Source organism: Stegodyphus dumicola, chromosome 9 (assembly GCF_044657685.1).
Source record: "Stegodyphus dumicola isolate Sdum_Otavi_A_Nest chromosome 9, ASM4465768v1".
NCBI lineage: Eukaryota > Metazoa > Arthropoda > Arachnida > Araneae > Eresidae > Stegodyphus > Stegodyphus dumicola.
In genome coordinates, this window is record NC_140776.1 from 57180554 (window position 1) to 57202434 (window position 21881).

At 31.1% G+C, this 21881-nt stretch overlaps 1 protein-coding gene across 6 annotated transcripts in view; it reads right to left on the minus strand.

The window, feature by feature from the left end:
• LOC118203485 (EF-hand calcium-binding domain-containing protein 7-like) overlaps window positions 1-21601 on the minus strand; it is an 82121-nt gene extending 60520 nt beyond the window's left edge. For all 6 annotated transcript variants that reach the window (XR_015042988.1, XR_015042989.1, XM_085823473.1 and 3 more), the window contains exons 1-3: window positions 21191-21601; window positions 20853-21051; window positions 20644-20696 (exon numbers count right to left, since the gene is read on the minus strand). Coding sequence is in view for 4 of the 6 variants with exons in the window: in XM_085823473.1 (XP_085679599.1) it covers window positions 20644-20696; window positions 20853-21051; window positions 21191-21313 (375 nt within the window). In the remaining 2 variants the exon portion in view is untranslated. The remainder of the gene's footprint in view (window positions 1-20643; window positions 20697-20852; window positions 21052-21190) is intronic.
• Window positions 21602-21881: the final 280 nt, after the last annotated feature.

Here is a 21881-nt window from a genome sequence, read left to right on the forward strand (position 1 = left end):
AGACCCTGAAAATCTTATGGATTTCTATATTATAAATAATTCCAACAACATTAAAAAAAAAAAAAAAAAAAAAAAAAAAAAAACCATCATTTGTAACAACACTTTTATTGAGAAAATCCTTACAAATTACTAAAGAAGTCAGAATAATAGAAACATACTTGAAATGAACAGCACTTTTCTTTTAATTTATGTAGACAGCATAAATTTTATATTAATCTAAAAGATTTACAGGGAGATGATAGCATTATATATGAATTATCTGGTTGTAATCAAAATTTTCCACTAAACACTTTCTTGATAAAGTTAGAAAAAAACATCAAAGCAGTACCTTTAGTGTGGGTAGTAATCATCACCCAAATCTATGATTTTCTGCATTTCTTTGGTAGTTTTTCAAAGCCTACGGCCCAGAAATTCGGTGGCCACAAGTCCAGAAACAGATCAGCTTCATTTTGGGATGTCCTGTGCAGAATGTAAGATAGCACCAACAAGATATAGTTGCAGCTGTGAAAGAAAGTAGATGTCCGAAAGAGTGAAGTTAGAGCTATACGATGGGTGTGGCAAAAGATTTCATTTGAGTCCATACACAGCCCAGCCAGTGAATGCAGACATATATGGTCTTGCATTATCTTGATGGAAAACATTACCTTTTTGTGCCGGAACTCAGTTTGATGTTTCCCCTTGATAGCAGCATTAAACAGATTAGCATCTCGCTGTAGACCTTACTGTCAAGGGTTTTCCAGATACGTTTTTTTAATACTACTATGGTAGTCCCACCAGATGCAAAGCATGATCTTTTTGTTAGACAAACTGCGCTTTGCGACACTACCGACAGGCACACCAAGTGCTGACCAACTCCCTTTTCAGCCTGTGTTGTTGAAGTACATCCAATTTCATCACAAGTGGCAATATGGTCCAGAATTTTGTCCTTGCATTAATTTCCAATTAACCACTCTAGTGGCGAAGAACCTCAACTAAAATCTCTTTTTATACAGTCCTGACAAAAAACCAAATTTTGCTATTTCTTCTGCCCATTCTGTATCCAGATTAATGCTAAAAGCGGCAGTCGTTTCGCTCTCTTGAGTTGCCTTCCCCCCCTAGCTCAAATGACCGTCATTTAAGAGGGGCATATTGACGCGTCTCTGTCCTTTTGTCCAGCAGGTTCCCATTATGACAAGAAAGATTTAATTGAATGTATACCAGATTTTAGTGGATACCGCCGTATTGGCTGGATAACACGCAAGCCAAATTTTAAACAACGTACATATGTTATGAATATGTGTTCAAAAGCGATATCGCTTAGCGTTTTTCGTTTTGAAAGATTATTTACTTTTATTTCTTCACGTTTTAATAAAATATTTCACAAAATCAGCATAAAAATTGTAGTTATTCTTCAAATATGAAAATTTATAAAAAATTACATTTTGATTCCAGCATAATTTTTGTACCATTACTCATTTTTATTACGTAGCAAAAATAATAATAGGACTAATAAATAGGCCCAGAGAAAAAAATAAGGTCATCAAAAATTTTCTACTCATCGCATTATACAAATAAAAACATATTTAGTTTATGTACTAAATAAAATACATTACTTACATACAGTTTAATAAACTACTAATTTTACTTATTTTATCTTTAATTACTTCAACTTATATTCTAATCAATAACCTTTTCTGAATGGTATTAACATGAATGCTTTCAAATAACATTGACTTGAATTATTACAAAATCCATTTGAGATTTACACTGCTCAAAAAAAAAAAAAAAAAAAAAAAAATGGGACAGTGCTATATCTCCCGTTCTACTAGGCCGATTGACAAAATTTAAACTGCATTTTTCACGTCTCGAAAGCGCGACTTAATATATATATTAGATTTATATATAGCACAATTCTAACATAGGTATTTTGACACAAAATTGGACTTTTTCTGAAAAAAAATACCAATATTTTTCCATATTTCGATTCTACGACTTAAATTATGCCAGAATACTAAGTTTTGCAAAAATCGTATTAGTAGTTTTTAAAATATTAGCTCTTAAAATTTTAGCTCCTCAATGTTAATTGAATTTGGTAAATATTTATTAATATCTCTTTTTTTATTAAACTTTTATTATTTCTCCTTTCACATTTCGAAATTTAGGTTCATTCCAAATAAAATTTACCCCTTTTTTGTGTTTTATTTTTTAAATTTCTATTTTTAAATAATTTTTATAAAATTTTGAATTATAATCTATAAAATTTTTACCATCATCTTAAAGTAGGTGTATTTTTAAGCATATCTGCAAAAAATGAGACTTTTTATTCAAAATTTTCTAAGATATACACGAATTTACATATTTTCGCATTTTGAAATTTGGCATCTTTTCTTTTTGAGCACTAATAAGGCCAAACGTGGTCTATGGATTTTTGTTACAGTGAATTGCCACAGCTATTTTTAACCTTAAATTTCAAGTAAAATTTTACGGAGAATTAATTATATGAAATTTTTCCCCTCAATGATGCGTAATAAATATTTATTAATACTATATGAAAAGCCATTTTTTTAAATTATAGATGATATTATTCAAATTTTTAACTATTTTTTTAAAATTTCTCTCTTTCTTCCTTTAAAAAAAAAAAAAAAAAAATATAAGAGTACATTTTTGTAAGAGTAAATTTTTACCTTCGGCGTTTTATCGTCTCCTACTTTGTTTAAATCGAATTGTCTAAAACTGAGAATTTTTGTTTGATGTTTATTTGAATTTTATGACATTAACTGGATAATTTATTTGTAAACAAACTGTTGCTTTTGAAGTGGCTGAAAGAGCGGCTGATACTATCATCCATATTTTTAAAGTACAGTATATTTTTATAGAAACATAAGATTTAGAATAATCATTTTTATTGTCAAATCATTTTTAAGTCAAATTGTGATATAAACATACAACCCTCTAGAGATTGAATTAATGGAAGCTTAATGGTTATGTAGAAATGATCTGCAGCTACTTAATGGCTGGATAAGTCAGCAGGTTCTGTGGACAAGTGGTTTTAAATTTTATACTAATCAACATTGCACACGATATTATTTATTTGCACTTAAATTCTTACCGTCAGCTCTAGTAGAAGTTACATATCAATTATATTTAATTAAGGATTGGATTGGATTGGATTATCTAATTATGGCAAAGCACACGAGGGCTATCTGCCTAAAGGGAGGAATGCCTTCGTGGAGGACTTTTTAAGGGAAACTGGCTCATATACACATTACACATGGGGAAAACCACGAAAATGTCCATGCAGCCAACTCGTTCGTGGGATTCGAACCTCAGACCGAACTACCAGTGTTCAGCGTCTTTATCGCTCGGCCGCTGGTGGGCTATTTAATTAAGGAATGACCATCTAAGTTTAGAAAGAGTGTACCGTAACAGCAATTCAGTTATTGGTGCCGTATCTTTCATGTTACTCCCGATTGGCAAGCTACATGATTTTTAATGAGTATTCGGGTTTTGCTAGTAACTTCACTTGGAAATCGCACTTAAACTAGGATAGTTGGTTATTTAAACATAGAGAGAACATGGGAGCTATTTGGTTCAGATGCTTTCATGGAGAACCTTTGTAAAGAGAACCCAGAAAACATCGAAAACCAACCATGCAGCCTGGATTAGACTTTGAAACAAACAATTAGTATTTAACAATTTTCAAATGCTAGGCAACTGGTGGAGCTCCAATTAAATCTCCAATTTAATATTTTATTTGTAAATATTTAAAATATTGTTGTATTCTTAGACACAAAAAGCAGAATTTAAGTTTTGCTAACTCTTTAGTAAACAACCAAGCCGTAGTGCAAATGAATATTCAATTTCTTTTGCAATAATTGTGTTCACTTAATATTCTTGGAATATGAGCTAAAGAAGGAACGTTCTTGGAAGATTAAACAAGTGTTTAAATCCAGTAATATTAGGTTTGTCTTACAAGCTCAGGATCAAAACAATTCTGCAATTGCCCGAGTAGTTGACTTGTAAAGCCCACCAGCGGCCGAACGGTAAAGTCGCTGAACACTGGTAGTTCGGTCCGAGGTTCGAATCCCACGAACGGGCTGGCTGCATGGGTGTTTTCATGGTTTTCCCCATGTGTAATGTGCATACGAGCCAGTTTCCCTTAGAAAGACCTCCATGAAGGCATCCCTCCCCTTAGGCAGATAGCCCTAGTGTGCTTTGCCATAATTAAATACACCATTGAACACACCATTGAGTTGACTTGAAAATGGCTGTGAATTAAGCAGATGACTTTTAATCTTACATTTGCAGTCAGAAAACGTATTCTAAATGTTTTGTATTACATATAATAACCAGTCGGAGAACCACTTGTGTTCCAAAAATAACTATGTGTACTCAATCGTCCTGCATGTTCTTCAAATTTGTCTTCTTGTGATTTTTTACTTTCCCAAAAACTAAAGTTGCCTCTCAAAGGAAAGTTTTTTGACATTGAAAAGACAAAAGGAGTATGACATCTACTTTTAGAGGCATGTCAAAAACAGATCTCTACAAGCCTTCTCTTCCATTACATGTTGTGCAGTCAGACAAAAAGTTGCATCAGCGTAAATTCTATAATCTATTTTTATTACACTCTGATTACTTTATTAACATAAAGTTAATATATACTAAATCTTTTACTTCAGCTTAAGTAATTCGGAATTTTTGACGGAATTGTTGTCGGAATTAGGACTTAGAAGATAAGTCAAATTAAATATTTCGATAAGCCAATAAAATTCAAGGTCGAAGTTTCAATATTTTATTTTCGGAGGGAGGGGAAATTTTTTCAGTTTTGATCCATTATCCTAAGTACATTTGCTTCGATTCTTTATTTTTTCATAAAAGTGCAAAATTTATGCATGGTATACATATAACGCATAGCTTCAAATTAAAATTTAATAATATACAGAGTGGTTATAATTAAAGTTCCACATTGAAATGGTTACAAAAGGAAAACTATTGGATCAAATGTTATCAAACTTGGTAATCGTGTAAAGGAGGTCACGGGAATTTATTTTCCGCGAAAATAAGGAAGTTTGAAACCTCACCAACAGGGGGGAAATGGCCCTGTATGCAATATTGTTAAACAAAATATGGGTCAGTATCTAACTTAACCTTTTGTTACACGGGTTTAATATGTTGTATACCCTTAAGAAAATTTGACCTAAGCAAATTACCATTTAAAGGCGTTAAATTCGATAAAGTCCAGTGCACCATCCGTGTAAGTGAGAAATTCGTCCGTGAAAACCACGAATTAGAGATTAGAAAATGTGAGATCGCAAATCACTCACACAAGTGCGTACAATCTGGATATCATTTTCTTACAGATCGCTAATTTGTAATTTTTGAAGCATGAATTCGGCCCTAAAACATGAATATAATGATTCAAAACGCTTTTAATCAATTTGGGCCAAAGAAATCCCTCATGTTATCTGTCTAGTTCCATTGCATTCTCCTACTGCATTCAATTGCATAGCAGTCATTCCACACCGTTTAGTGTTGAATGACAGCTAGTTTTATAACTGAACCATTTTTCTCTGAAGAGCAGTCGACAGCTGGACCACCGTGATTGTAGCTCAAAGTCAATGTTAAAATGTTTCGTGATAGATGAACTGCAGTAACGTGGCATTTTAGATACTACAATTTTTATGCAGGGCTGGGCCCCACCTCACGTGTGTCGCACAGTTACTTAGGCAACATTTCACGAATGAACGTCTTATAGGCCAACACTTCCCTCTTCCCACCAGACCTCAACCTCTGTGACTTTTGGCTATGGGGTTATCTTAAAAGTACTGTTTATGGTGATAATCCAAACAATTTGGCAGAAATGAAAAATGTGATACACTGACATGTCCGTAACATTCCTCCTGATATGCTAAGAGCTGCTGTTGAGAATGCAGGAACAGGATTTAAATTGCTTTCGAAAAATGCTGGACGCTTCATTGAACATGCTTTGTAACACGTTTCGGAAACTATGAAACACATTTTAAAGAGACGTTTCCATGTCTTATTTCCTTTAACAATATTGTATAAAGCGCCATTTTTCACCTGGTAGTGAGTTTTGAACTCTTTTTTTTTTTTTTTTTTTTTTTACGCGGAAAATAAATTCCCATAACCTCTTTTACACGATTCGCAAGTTTGATAACATTTGGTACAGTAGTTTTCCTTTTATGACCATTTCAAATTGGAACTTTAATTATAACCACCATGTAAACTGAACTTTAAAAGTTTGACAGTTTGGTTCAAGTCCCAGTTTTAAAAACATATATATAAATATAATCTTTTATATTAATCCTCTTAGAAAGAATGTTTTAAGAAGCTAATTTTTCTCTCGCGTTATAGATTGTATAAAAGAACATGATCTTTAATATGATTTAGATTGTTTTAGCCAATAAGAATCGGGTCACTCGGTGGTACAGAATAAACCCTGCTGGACTGTTTTATTTCTTTGTCATTTAGCAAAAATCTTTTAATTAAAGTATTTATCCTTTGGACTTCACTTTAAACTTCATTTATAGTTAAAATGACTAGAAAATGAAAAGCTGTCTTCAGCTGAAACGCAATTCATGTAATTGATATTTTAAAAAATTGACAAGAATGCAAAATTTATGGAAGTCTAGCAATCGAAAAATCTTAATTTTCTTGTGCGAGTACTGAAAATAACTGTAGAAGGAAAGAAGAAAATTAGGGAGAAAAGTAAGCAAAAATTTGCAGGGAAATTTGGCTGTCAGACATACCAAGATGTTTCAAAAAGTTGGACGCTTTTGAATATACTTTCAGGATACTTCAAAGAATTTAGATGTTCGAAGAGAAAACACTTGGACGTGTACACCAGCAAATACCATCAATTGAGCTTGTGTTAACACAAAAGACAAAAACGATATCATTGCAGATTAAAGTGAAGAGCGACTGGTTTTATACTATATAGTTGTATAAATTTAAATTACGTTATAGAACATCATATCGTATCACAAATGGAGAATCCCATGATTTTCTCAGTCGAATTAATTGAAGATTCAGGAGTTTATCCAGTGATGTATGTGGATGTCACCTAATGATGTTTTTTTTTCCCTCCTGATGAAACAGCGGCCGAGTGGTAAAGACGCTGAACACAGGTAGTTCGGTCCGAGGCTCGAATCCTGCAAAAGTTTCCCTTAGAAAGTCCTCCACGAAGGCAACTCTCCCCTTAGGCAGATAGCCCTAGTACACTTTGTCATAATTAAATAAACCAAAACCTCTAGATGAAACCAATCTTTCCTTTCATCTCATACCTTCAAAATGTTTAGCCTCTAAAGACTGATAAAGGCTCTGACCAAATACTTCGTGAAGAAATTTCTAAGGGAACTAGGTTGCCATACATTAAGAAGTTCGCCAAGTGAACTATTCTTGGCACAAACTGAAAAAAAAGTGCCAACATAAATTTGTGAATTTCTCCGTACATTTCGCTCCAAATTTTACAAAATTTCATATTTAGGCGTAATTTGAGTCATAGAATCGAAACATGTAAAAAAATTGGTATGTTATTTCAGAAAAAGTCAGATTTTGTGTCAAAATACCTATGTTAGACTAGTGTTATATATAAATCTAATATACATCCTAAGTTGCGCTTTCGAGACATGAAGAACGCAATTTGAATTTTGTCAAACGGCCCAGTAGAACGGGAGATATAGAACTGTCTTTTTTTTTTTTTTTTTTTTTTTTGGAGCAGTGTACCTGAATTTCAAATACGTATCTTAACATGGTATTTGAAAAGACGTTGATTACAACGAATTTATATGATAGAATAGTAAATTAAATTTTTAAATATAACATTTAACTTTTACAAGTTTTGCATTTTTTTTTTTTTTTTTTCCCTACCAATATCTTAACTTTAATGCTCGGCTTTCTATTCATTGTTATTATAAATACGTTCTTCAGATAAAAATAAAATATTCTTTGCTACATTAAGACCCTCAATGCCCCCCTCTGTCACTAGAGAGATTTACAAAAAGAAAACTGTGTGATGAAGTATCGTGCAATGATAAAAGTCATCTAAAGAGAAAAGCTCAGTGCATAAATGAATTCATTTCAGATAAACTATACGATTAATCTAGATTTTTGAATGATTTTATTCATTTAAAAATTTCTTTTCCATATTAAAATTTTATAAATATAATTTTAAACCATATACTGAAAAACAACAAGTTACATGAAATTTTTCTAAATTCGCGTATACACACAGAAAACTTCCAAAACACAGTCAAAAGTCTTTAATTAGGATGACCATAATCCGGAATGATCTATAATCCAGACCTCAAAGCTGCAAACTTTCTGCGCATGCGTAAACGCATAATGCATTTATGCATGTGCATAATACCTTTACGCATGCGCATAATAAGTTTATGCATGCACGTTTAATGTATAACGGATGGTATAAGCTTAGCTAAAATTATCTAATTATCTATTTCAGTTAATGTTGTAGATTGCGTTCTTCCTTAATCTTCGAACTGGATCCGGCTTATTATTTTTTGCAGACTGTTAGAGCAATTTTATAAAAGTAAGCTTGAACTTTCGATTATGTCAAAAAGAATTTCTGAGTCTGGAGCTGCCAAAGGATCTGTAAAGCAAAAGCATGTTTCAATGTCCATGAAACGAAAAGTGGAATTGCTGCAAAAAATTGATAAAGGCATATCCTTTGTTTCTCTAACCATTCTGAAATCTGTTATCAATTTCACGCTGCTCTGCCGGAGGGGGGGTGAAGACGTCGCGGCGCGCAATGAACTGGAAGTTGATCTGTCAGCACTATCCTTATCTTCAGGGCAGATATTTTTATTTTATTTGGCTTATAATTCCTTACTGAATGTAGTATTTCATCACAATGTGCTCCGTTTTTGATATAATTCAAATCAAATTCCTCGTTTTTATAAATATCACAAATACACATCAAATAGTTTTCTGGTTGCAATTTTCTAATTTATACTATGCATAATGTATGCTTTACACATGCACACATTGAAAGAAATGTTTAAAAAAGTAAACAAATAAATATTAAGCTTTTTTTTAAATTTTTTTTTTGTAAATTTTGATATCCTTTAGATCATAATTGCTCTTTATTTCATAAATTAAGGTTTCATATTTTTAATTTTATAGTTTCTGCATGCCATCTTACCAGATTTAAATTGATGATCTATAATCTGAAAAAAAAAAAAAAAAAAAAAAAAACGATAATCCAGAACTGCCGAAGTCCCGACTAGTCCGAATTAAAGACTTTTGACTGTATAATTTTTTTTCCAGTTTCTTTTAATAATTCTTTAAGTATTTCTAACTTTAAATAAAAAGTAAGACTAAAACTAACCTCTGAATAAAGACAGAAGTGAGAAGAATTTCTCCTAAATCAATACACTAAAAAAATCCACAATTAAGTTTGTTTTACGATCCTGTATTTTCAAAGTTAAAACTGTTTCGAAACATTTTCCTATAAAAGCGTCTTCTTTGTTATAAATTCTAGGAACACATTCTTGAACAGAAATATGTTTTCAGAATCAAATTAAAATGCTTTCAAATAAGTGCATCTTGAATCCTGTTAGATAAAAATATATTACATTAAATAAGAAATGATTTTTTCTCTGTACAATGTTAAAGCTAATTCTCTCCCATTCTTAGTTGTCTCTGCTATTCCTATGCTCCAAGACATCTGTAAATAATTAGAGAAGATAAATGTGTAGCTGACTTAGACAAATCATAGAGTGAATGTCAGTTCGGGTTTACTTCACTGTTATTTGTCAGTACTTGTATTAGGCATAAATTTCAACAGTTAGAAGGCAAAGGTTCGGCATTACCTTCACAGTTAGTTTGCAGAGATTTGTTTTTATCAGGAACGGGAAAATTATAGTAATATTTTTTAATTTACAGAGCCTACAGCTAAAAAGATAGTGGGGGAAAATACGTGAGGATATAATAATCTATCGATTTCTAGAGCAATCTTGAGCAGGCAAATTGTAGTAAATCTGTTTCGTGCCTGAACAAGAAGGTCTTATGCCAGTTCGCTAAAAATTGATAAATGTTTACTTAAAATCTATGCAATTATAAAGTCACATTTTTTGAAAATTTTAACTATTATATAGGCATGTTTCTCTTATTAATTTGCTATAGTGAAAATTAAAAAATATGATACTCGAAATCCTGCTCTGTGTGGAAATTATATACACATACATGCATATGTATATATATAAAATTTTTATTATGTGAAGTTTTATCAGAATGCATTGAAAAGCAAAAAAAAATTTTAAATTATCACAACATTTCTGAACATATGAAAGTCAAAATCATACAGCAGTTTTCAAATAAAGTGTCTTTATTATTTTTAAATACTTATAATTAAAACAAATATACTTTAATGTGCATATTTTTAACTTTTATATGTAAATTCTTTTATTATTTAATTTCGTCTCCCTACTCAAGATAGCTACAGATAAAAAATTTAATTCAACAAGGGAAGTGATTTTTCAATTGTATAACATGAATGGGAGTTAATTTTCTTTAAAATATTCTCCATGAAGGCATCCTTTCCCTTAGGTAGGTAACCTTCCTGTGCTTTGCCATAATCAAATCTGGTAAATTGATTTAGAACGGCCTGACCATATGGAGCTTTTTGTGGCTTTCCATTTGTGCAACGTGAATACGATCTAGTTTCGCTTAGCAAGTAATTGACGAAACATTCTTTCCCTGATAACAGCCATCGTGTGCTTTGGCATATCCAAATATCCTAACCTGATAACCCACTAGCAACTTTTTTATTTTTTATTTTCTAAGATATTTCCTAAAAACCGAGTAATTAAAAAGAATTTTTAATGTGTTTTATTTCGCATCTTTTAATTTCCCACACTTTCATTTGTTTTGAAATTTTAAACACCTTTATGTGTTTCAGTCCCTTTGCTCCTATTTCCCATTCAATCTTACAATGTAGTTAAGAAAAAGGGACAAAATTTGAACTTTGTTCATGAACAAAGTTCATGTCCTTTCCTTATGAACCCACACTGAATTTTTTGTCAGAATAAAAATACGAAATGGGGAAAACTCGTATTTGATGGAATATTTTATTATGATTGCAGAAACGACTCCACAGAAGTGAATGAAATTGACAAAGCAAGTCAGAAATTTATTTCAAAATTTGGCCCAGTCAAAAAATAAACAGAAAAGTCAAAATAAGCATTAACGTGTAAAAAATCAAATAAATATTAATCTGGTATTTAATTTTCAATTCTAAGCTACATAATAGACATATAATTTAATGGAATTTGATATAGTATATACCTCAGTAATGGGGATTTTCTAACGATGTACTTTTTTTAGTTTTCCTTTGGGTAGGTGAAGAGAAAAACAAAAATTTTACTATACAAATGATATATATAATGAATGGATATTTAATAATTGAAAATACTCAATTGATTGAGGAAAAATAGCACACATAGAGTTCATGATTACCATGAATTTACTTGCAATGCTGTTTCACATCCAAGAAAAGACCTTGCTACTGGCCATATGGAGAAGACCACTGAAAACAAGTAGTTCGACTTTAAGATCTTTTAAATCTCAGAGAAATAACTGATTGCATGAGACATTGTGTTTTTCATATGTAAATACAAGCCAGTTTCTGTTAGAAAGCCCTTGGCAAAGTCATTACTTCATTAAGGAAAATAAGTTTTGAATACTTTGTTTTGTGCGGTTAGCCAACCATTAAATTTAAATATAATGACTTTCTACCCCAAAAAATGTACATTATTGCTTTCAAAACTATTAAATTTAGACTTTCTTTGCGTACTTTCTTTTTATTTATTTTAGTTGTAATCATGAGTTTTATTTTATATAATGAACAAAAAAAGGAATTTACTTAATATCTGAAGATATTTATGCATCTAACGCAGTAATATAATTTTGTTATTTACATTACATTCAACTGTTCATCAGAATTAGCTTGGAACTGATTTAGTTTTTATTTTTAAAAACTCTAAAAAAAAAGACTACATTTATTATTTTCAACATAACGTTTTACCACGGGCGTAGTTAGAGGGGGGCAAGGGGGGCATCTGTCCTCGGGCGCAGAATCCAAGGGGCGCCAAACTGATGTTACGACATTTTAGAATTAAATGTTTTCCATCCTTGGCAAGCAGTAGGGGGCGCGAAATCTTCAGTTGTTCCTGGGCGCTGAAAACCCTAGCTACGACTATGCGTTTTACAAAATTGCATTTCATCACAATGGAATTTCAGACCATGTCGATAAATCGTGCTGCAATGCCAGTTTAATTAAACGCTCTTATTAAAAATAAAATTTTGTAAATGTATATGGCTATTTAGAAATATGAATGTGTTGTAAAAGCATGATCCTAGCACACCCGATACCTATAAATCGAATTTATGGGAATATAATTTTTTTTATATTTTAACACTGTTGTATAGTAAAACCATAATTAATTACATTTGACAAAAATTTAGCAAAGCAACAGCCTTGTGTTTAGTGTCGAGAACTAAATCGATTTCGAAGACTAACAGATACAGTTCCCTCTTCATCAGAAGCAAAGAAATTTCTCAGTGCAGTGGGATGTGTACCTGTTTGCTCTCAAAATCGACCAAGTTCTTGCCAAATCTAAGCCAAACAGAAGGTTGTTGCTTTGTTCATTTTATGTTTCGCTTCATCATGTTTCTCTTCTGTTCATGTTCGACATGATGCTGTCTATTCAATCAAGGATTCTCGAAGCTTAATAAATAGCATTTATTATTGGCATGCATTTATTCTATTCTGTGATTTTGAATAAAGCATAACATTTTTTTAACAGCAGTCGTTTGATAAAAAAAGGTAACAGTAAAATATATACACTCATAATTATGATTTATGAAGTATGTTCACCAACTTGCAGGGAATGTCAGAAAAGTAGTTTTAATGGCTTGAGTATAGAGATTTTGGGACAGATTTTCAAATATCGAAGAATTGCCTCCAGAAGACAGAGAAAAGTTTTGAAGTTGTTATCAATATGCGGTTAATTTATTTGACACATGAAGGAAAAGTACAGAGATACATCTTAAAGTTAATAGGCATACATACCACGAACAGTAAAATCATTTTATTATTATAATCAAATGTCACAGTTAATATGTATAATTAATTAAGCTCTTTTAATCTACCTTTTTAAATTGTTATGCTTTGAGTGCACACTCGTCTTTTAATGGATGAATACTTCCACAAGTGGACATCCAAAACTCTAAAACGTATAAGGTAAAAATCTAAAAATATGCCATTTTACCAATGATTAATATTTTATTGCAAATTATTGTTCAGTGATTTAAGAAAATATCATTTCTAATATGATTAAATTTGAACATAGGATTTACATTTTCGGTATTACGCATTTTTAGACAATAGATCAAAAATTGCAAAATATCAGAATTTTTCTTTGTGCAAAGCTCAGAAAATTTCTCAAAAGAAGAAAAATGTCAGAAGTTACAATTCTTGCAACCTTATTCAAAGAAAGCGACAACTTTCCCGGCAGGGCGGGAAATTTTTATAACCCTGAGTCAAAATAAAAAAGAATGAGAAAAAGGGAAGAAAAGAACCCACTGGTAGGGTTTTAAGAAGATTGATCTAGTGATTGGATAATCACTAGATGCCTGTGTTTATATACTGGTTGGATAATGTTAAATGGCAATGCACAGAAAGGCTATTTACCTTGAGGTGGACATCTTTATAGAAAGCCTTTTGAGGAAAAATGGCTGGCATTCATGTCACAGCTGCAGTTTTAAATGAGAAGAAAAAAAAGAAGATAATTGAAAAAATTACTCCAGAGTTCTGGCGCACTATTCTAAAAAGTGCCAGAACCAATAAATATGAACCAATCCTACAAACATACTGCATGAGGTTCAAAATTATTTTAATTAAGCTAGTGGTTTATAATTAAATGTAATTCCTAAGTAAAGTATGCTATATTTTACAGTGGGAGATGAATTTATCTATCGCCTTTAAAAGATGTAGTGAAAGATCTATAAGTATCAGCTACAGGTAAAATAATATTAATAAATGAAGTTAAGTAAAAATTGTATACAAAAATTTTTAAAAAATATTTTATTACTCGCTATTTTTTATATTTAATAAAAGTCACTTCACTCATTATTATGCTTACTTAATAAAGTTCAGAACCTTTAACATATGATAGCATACATAAAGGCTTTGCAACCATGCCTGGCGCTAGGCATTTTGTCGACTAGCGTAACTTCTGAAGGTTTTTAATTTTGATGCCCGATGCATTACTAAATTTTAAAACATTTTCCGCTTCTAAATGCCTTTGCCTTGTGTATTAACTAAATTTAAAAAAATTTTCAATCCCTAAATTTTACTGCTCGGTGTTTTCCTAAAATCTAAAAATTTTCCCGCCTTTTAATTCTGCCGCTCAGTGCAGCTGCTCCTGCTGTGATGTCAGCTCTGGTTTCAATGAGTATCAGTACAAGTACTTACGATTATTAAAAATTCTTGTAACATGTTTATCATTCTAGTATTTTCGATAGTAAAGATATTTCTATGGTAATAACGTTAATATCAATTTTATGTTGTTAAAAGTCTCATTAAAACATTTATTGCATATATAACTTTCAATACAATATTGATATGCTTCAGTTAAAACAAATCTCCATTAAAAGTTAAGGTGCATTAAATCATCAAAATTCTGAAATTAATTTTGATGATTCTGTTCAATTTGCTATGTTGCAGATATTCAATTCTAATTAAAAAAAAAAAAAAAAAAGAACTTTGAATAAGTACCTTGGATTTATATATTGGCTTCAAACTGCCAAACCAGATTTAAGTGAAGAGCAGCTAAAGTCTCATTGATCAATTATTTTTATTCTCCATATCAGATATTGTATAAAGACATAAATTGTTTTTATTTTAAATACATGTTGAAAGTATTTCTGCTTTCTTGTCTGATTTGGTAGCGGTATTAAAAATACGAACAAAACATAGATATATTTTTGGCGACACAACAGTTATGTGCAGCAACCCCAAAATAACAAGCGAAAATTTAGAAAAGCGAAATTCTCCTCAGTAGCAGGCCTATTAGTGCAGTCGCTCCTGTCGAAATTGCTGGGGGAAAGAAAACCTTATGCGAGCATATATGCAGTCAAAAGTCGTTAATTCGGACACCCATAATCCGGACCTCAAAGCTAAAAACTTTCTGCGCATGCGCCGCGTTGGCACATGCACACAGGCGTTTTATGCGTGCACATAAGACCTTGACTACTGCGCATATGCGTGTGCACAAGTGCAGAATACGTTTTCGCCTGCGCGTTTAATGTATAACGGACGGTGTAAGCTCTAATTATCTATTTCAGTTAATGTTAATGATTGCGTTGTTCCTCGATCTTCGAATTAGATCCCGCTTATTATTTTTTGCAGACTGTAAGAGCAATTTTATAAAAGTAAACTTGAACTTTCGATTATGTCAAATAGAATTTCCGATGCTGGAACTTCCAAAGGATCTACAAAACGAAAGTATGTTTCAATGTCCAACAAACAAAAAATGGATAAAGACATGAAGAATGTGACAGAGAGGTTAGTGAAAACGAAAAAATTTCGATTGACAAGTTAGTCGGTATTCTCGGCACAGCAATTAACGGGACTTGAACAGCGGAACTTTGTAACTGAACAAGAAATTATGTCTGTTTATAGAATTAAAGAGAAAGTATTATCACATAAAACGAAGCAACTTAAGCAACTTACATTGAAAGAAATGTTTAATAAAGTAAACAAATAAATATTAAGCTTTTTTTTTTGTAAAATTTGATACTTTTTAGATCATAATTGTTCTTTATTTCATAAATTACGGTTTCATATTTTTAATTTTAGAATTTCTGCATGCCATCTTACGAGATTTAAACTGATGATCTATAATCCAGAAAAATTGATAATCCGGAATTGCCGAAGTCCCAACGAGTCCGGATTAACGACTTTTGACTGTATATGCTTCCTGGCCGCTTAGAAAGAGATTTTGGTTGGACGTATATATGCTTGTCGGCCACTTGGAGTACGATTTTTCACCATGCCTAAACTTTGAATCCCAGTGATTTCCCTATATCATAAAAACTTCTTATCCTTTAATTTTGCCACTCGGTCTTCCCTAAATTTCAAAATTTTCATCTTCCCTAAGTTCTGCCGTGCGGTGATGACATATTCTGCCACCACTTCTGGGTTTACGGTGGATAACTATTCTTAATTAAAATAGCACTAAATGTAATCTTTTGGCCTATGAGTTTCATTAACAAAATCTATTTTTAGCATATGAAAAAAATATTTTATTGAATTTTTCCTCGTCAACATTTCTTAGAGCATTTAAAAATTTATAATCATTGCCAAGCGTAATGTTACCATAAAAAGTTGCCATACTCTTGTTATTCAATTACTAATATAAAAAAAGTTTAGACATCACAGCAATGTTTCGGTTTCAGATGTATGCCAAGTAGATACTCAGCTACGGAGTCAAATTATTAATCTCAGAATTTTATGCTTATATGATTGTTTTTTCATAACGAGGTATTTTATTTAGAGCCTAAGTGAAATTAAGAATCGGAATTTTTAATTAGTGTGATAATTAAAATACTGATAATAAGTGAAAATCTCCATATGACTTATTATCGAAGGAAAAATCAAACGTGCATGAATAAAGCATTAATAAAAAAAAATTTTGTGGCTTTGAGGTCTGGATTTTAGATCATTCAGGATAACGGATGTCTGGATTTCGGACTTTGTACTGTAGTGTAATTACTATAGTTATTGTGTATAATGTAAAATCATTATTTCTGGCATTTTGTTCATTGCTGTTTCTTAAAAAAAATAGGCCTATTTCAAATTTTCTAAGTCTACTTAACAGCTTTTGAGCAGTGAAGATTCCTTGTGCTCCCCCCCCCTCTTTATGACAGTTAGACAGAAATCAATTTATTTATTTTGTTAGGTCAGTTTAAAATCAAAATTTCAACAGATGCATCTTACACTCCAATGTTACAAGACCACTTCTCTCCCATATTCTAAAAATAGGTTCCAGCAAGTCCTAGTTTACGCTCTCTCTCTCTTCCCCTCCATTCTCCATCCCGGTTTGAATTACAAATTCCATTCCGAGTACAAAAAAAGTAACGGACTTGTATCTCTTTAAATTATCTTCTGGCCTTTAACGTATATTATATAAATTAACTCTTCATACAATTTTTATATTTTATTTTAGTCTTATGTGAATATCTTTTTATTCACCTTTTATTCCTTGTTTACTTATTTTTACAAAGATTGCATTGTGTTAATTATTTTTACAAAGTTTGCACTGAGTTTATATGATTAAAGGCAAAAGTGTCCGGGGGAACACTTTTTTCAAGTAAGAAAATAAAACTTACTGGTTGATCTTTACAATATGGCAACTGGTAGTTTGGCGACATTTTGGAGGCGATAAAGGTTACTACCTGGGACTTTGGTAATAATGTGAGCAGTACTCAGTTCCGATTACGCATTATTTTGTGTGGGGGAAATGAGAGATCATGGGATATGTCATGTGATATTAATGGACGAATTACGGTTCTTTAATCGGAAAAAGGGGGAATTTGGACAAGTATCTGTGGATGTATATTATTTTGTATTAAGCTTCATTGTGTGTTGTGTGAAGTAGGGTTGAATAATTTTGGGATTGTATGGCGCTGTCTAAAGTGAATTGTAGATGTGATAAAGAGAATATTTTTTTTATCAAATTCGGAAAAAAAATCGTTCAGTAATTTTATTGAATCCATAATAAAAGTGTATCCACCATGTAAGGAAGATTCGGAAGAAGATTAGGTTAGTTAGACTTTGTTAAGAATGTGAGTAGTATTCAGTTCTGATTACGCATTATTTTGTGTGAGGGAAATGAGAGATCATAGGATATGTTATGTGATATTAATGGTCGAATTACTGTTCTTTAATCGGGAAAAAATCTGGCAATTTTGTATTTGGCTTTATTCTGTGTTGTGTGAAATAGTGTTTGTGAATTTTTGGATCCCATGGCTGTAACTAAAGTGAATTCGAAATGGGTATTTAGTGGTGTTGAAAAGGATAGTAATAAATGTTTTTTAAGGTTGTGCAAGAGTGAAATAAAGATGTTTTATTATGTTATTTATTTTACCTGGTATCTTGCTTTGAACGATAAGTATGATTTTAAAGATTCTGAAACAGAAGTAAGAAAAGTGTATCCGCCACGTAATCAAGATTCTGAAGAAGATTAGGTAAGTTAGTATTTTTAATTATTTGAGGATATTATTTTTATGCATTGTTGTAAATGTAAGGTGGAAAGGAATTTGGTATTATTGGGAAAATTGTTATTAGTAATGATTTAGTTTAAAGTAATTAGGATTGTAAGGTAATTTTTATTAATTTAATGTATGTGCTCATTTATATTTTAAGTAGTGTTTTTGAATTTAATTATATTTTAATGAAATGATAGTTATTTTGTGAATTTTATGTTTGTAGGAATTTGGTATACGTTTAAGTTGAAATAAACGTGCATGGAAATAATTTAAATATTTGATATTAAGTATTTGTAATGCTTGAGGTATGAATTCGTTGGTGACGTGTATAATGTAATAGATGATTTAGAGGTAAAAGTTTTTGGATATTCTATTTATTTTATATGTGGAAATGTTGATATTTGTAAAGAGAAAATACTTTTTTGCGATCATGTAATTTCATATATGTTCTTTTTACCGGGTTTAAAGATTGAGAAAATTGTCATGTATTTTCGTGAAATTTTTTTAATTTATGAGAAAAAAGCAGTGTACATGGATATAGAGAAGAGTGTGCGCAATGCCATTTTTGTGCAATTCTGGGATGTTTTTTTAAGTAAAAATAAGTCGACGTGTACATGGTTTATTGATATTTTAATGAAATGATACATTATTTTGTGAATTTTATGCTTGTAGGAATATGGTATATGTTTAAGTTGAAATAAACGTGCATGGAAATAATTTAAATATTTGATACTAAGTATTTGTAATGCTTGCGGTATGAATTCGTTGGTGATGTGTATAATGTAATAGATGATTTAGAGGTAAAAGTTTTTGGATATTTTATTTATTTTATATGTGGAAATGTTCATATTTGTAAAGGGTAAATACTTTTTCGCGATCAGGTAATTTCATATATTTTCTTTTTACCGGGTTTAAAGATTGAGAAAATTGTCATGTATTTTCGTGAAATTTTTGTAATTTATGAGAAAAAAGCAGTGTACATGGATATAGTGAAGAGTGTGCGCAATGCCATTTTTGTGCAATTCTGGGATGTTTTTTTAAGTAAAAATAAGTCGGCGTGTACATGGTTTATGTGTATGTGTTATTTTGAAAAATGTGTAAGGAGAATGGTATTGTGCAGTTTTTCCTAATTTTGCAGTGAATATTTGTCATGATTAAGCAGTTTTGTTTGATAAAATTTCTAGCATAAGTGTAATTCGGCTAGTTGATTGTTGGAAGAAGTGTTCAGGAGATAAAAAGAAAAGAAACATGTCTTTACTTCGTGAAGACAAAATGGCGGCGGGGAAAATAAATGGAGGGTTGCTGTAGGAGAGTTGGTCGGCAAATTTTCGCCAAAAAATCGCCAAGTTACCATAATGTAAATATTAACCAACTAACTCTTATAACAATATATCCCAATTCTAAGACTGATTTCAAAACTTGACTGTACAGCCAATTTCTTACTGAATTCTAATTAGCAATCAATTAAACTCAATTTACTTAAACCATCTGACTAAAAACCTTTTTGTCATAATTCCTACTTGAGAAAGAGACAAAACACTTTAGCATTTATTATTATTAATTGCTCAGAAATCAGTCTGCTCCTCTTGAAAAGTCAACTAATTTCTGGTCAATGACGATAATTACTTAGTTTATTGATTGCATTTTCAATTTTAATTATACCTTTTTTAATGTTTTCATTTTAAATTTATTCAAACTTCAATTTTAAAATACGCTAATCAGTTATATAATTCTAACTACTTTTGTCAAAAAAGATAATATACCAAATAATCTATTAAAAAATAAATTTATATATATATATATATATATATATATATATATATAATTATATATAATGCAACATGCATAGAACACATTACTTTTGTGAATTATGAACTTAAAGCAGTTAACTGATAATACACATCAAAAAACATTTTTACAAAATGTTTAGATGATATAATAGAAAGAAATGCTATAAGTGATAAAATAAAATATTCTTCTATTAATATTTGAATGGAATTTCTTTCTTATATTTTCTTAAATAGAAAAATTATCAATTAAAATCCCTTTTATTAGTTAGAAAAAAAGTCAGATTCATCACAGTTTTAAACAGAGTTCATTTTGCCAGTGGTGTAGCTGAGGGGGAACATCTGAGCCCAGGCGCAACATCCAAATGGCGCCAAATTAATGTTACGAACTTTTAGAATGAAACGTTTTCTATCATTTTCAAGCAAAATGGGGTGCAAATTCTCCAGCTGTCCTAGAGTGTTACATTTTGCATAAATAAAATATAGGCTTTAAAATTTAAAAATATTTTTAAAAATTCACCTTGAGTCTTAACATGTCTGAATAAAAAAATAAAACACCTTTTACCTCTCTTTCACTTTCTTCAGCATTATTTTTTCCAAAATCATTTCGAACACTGGCTGTGAAAATAGAAAAAAGAAGACTAATAAAAAAACTTTGAACATATTAAGAATAAATATAATTTGTCAATATATGTGTTTACATCTAAATTTATAACTCTGAATACAATTCTTTATAACTTAAATTAAAGATTTGCCTTCAGCAGCATCACTTACTTTTCCGCCGGGTAAACGTGTTACTATTTATTCTAGGCCTAGATGATATTACTTTTCCATTTTCTGAAGAAATTTTGTTGAATAGGGCCCTCCTAGATAAAATGGAAATGCACAATTTTACAAAATCTACCTTATTATCATGAGCAAAATCTTCTTCCTCAATCAGTTGAAGAATTTCTTTAACTTCTTGAGAGTAAGTCTGAAAATAATAAATGTGAAAGTACACCTAAGCAAAATAAAAAATTAACGAAAACTGCAAAGTAAAAAATGACATATTTTAATACACAAAGTGAAACACGTACAAGTTATACAAGTTACACAAGTAGAAGTATACTCACACGCTCTAAAATCAAATTAAAATGCTCATAATCTATTAGACCATGTTCATTACCATCCAAAGTTTTGAAAGCATGCAAAAATTTTTCCGTAAAAAGCATATCATTTTCATTCAATACTTCCATTTTTCACTTCTCGCAATTGGCAGACGACACTGTCAATTTCAAATAAACTGAGCTTCTGCGCGCGCATTTACTACGCTTTGCGGAAAAGCGAAAATTTCCCTTAGATAAAAATTTTAAAAAGTGCATTTTATTAAGATAAATTCGAATTTTTACAAAACAGCGTCGGAATTAGATGGATTCATGCTGCATATCGAAATTCATTGTTATCGGTTTTAGAATTGAATTTTGACTATTATTATAGCTCCACCGCCTCATCTAGGGTTCCTCTAAACCAGGCTGAATCACCAACTTTTCTCTCTTGGCGAGGGAGTGAACGCACTGCCAATTTTGGCGCGTTTATCGCACACGCTGGCTGAATGTCTGCTGTTTTTTTAAAGATTTATTTTATAGACGCGCGGCATTCAGCGCATATAAACTTTTCGGATAATTTATTAATTCTCGAATAGTATATAGACGTTTTCACTTAAATAAAAAATTCGCGTATATTTTGTAAACATATTCAAAATAACTTATTCTTTAGATGTTTCAGTTTCGTTAGCAGACTAAAATAAATAAGATATGAATAAAA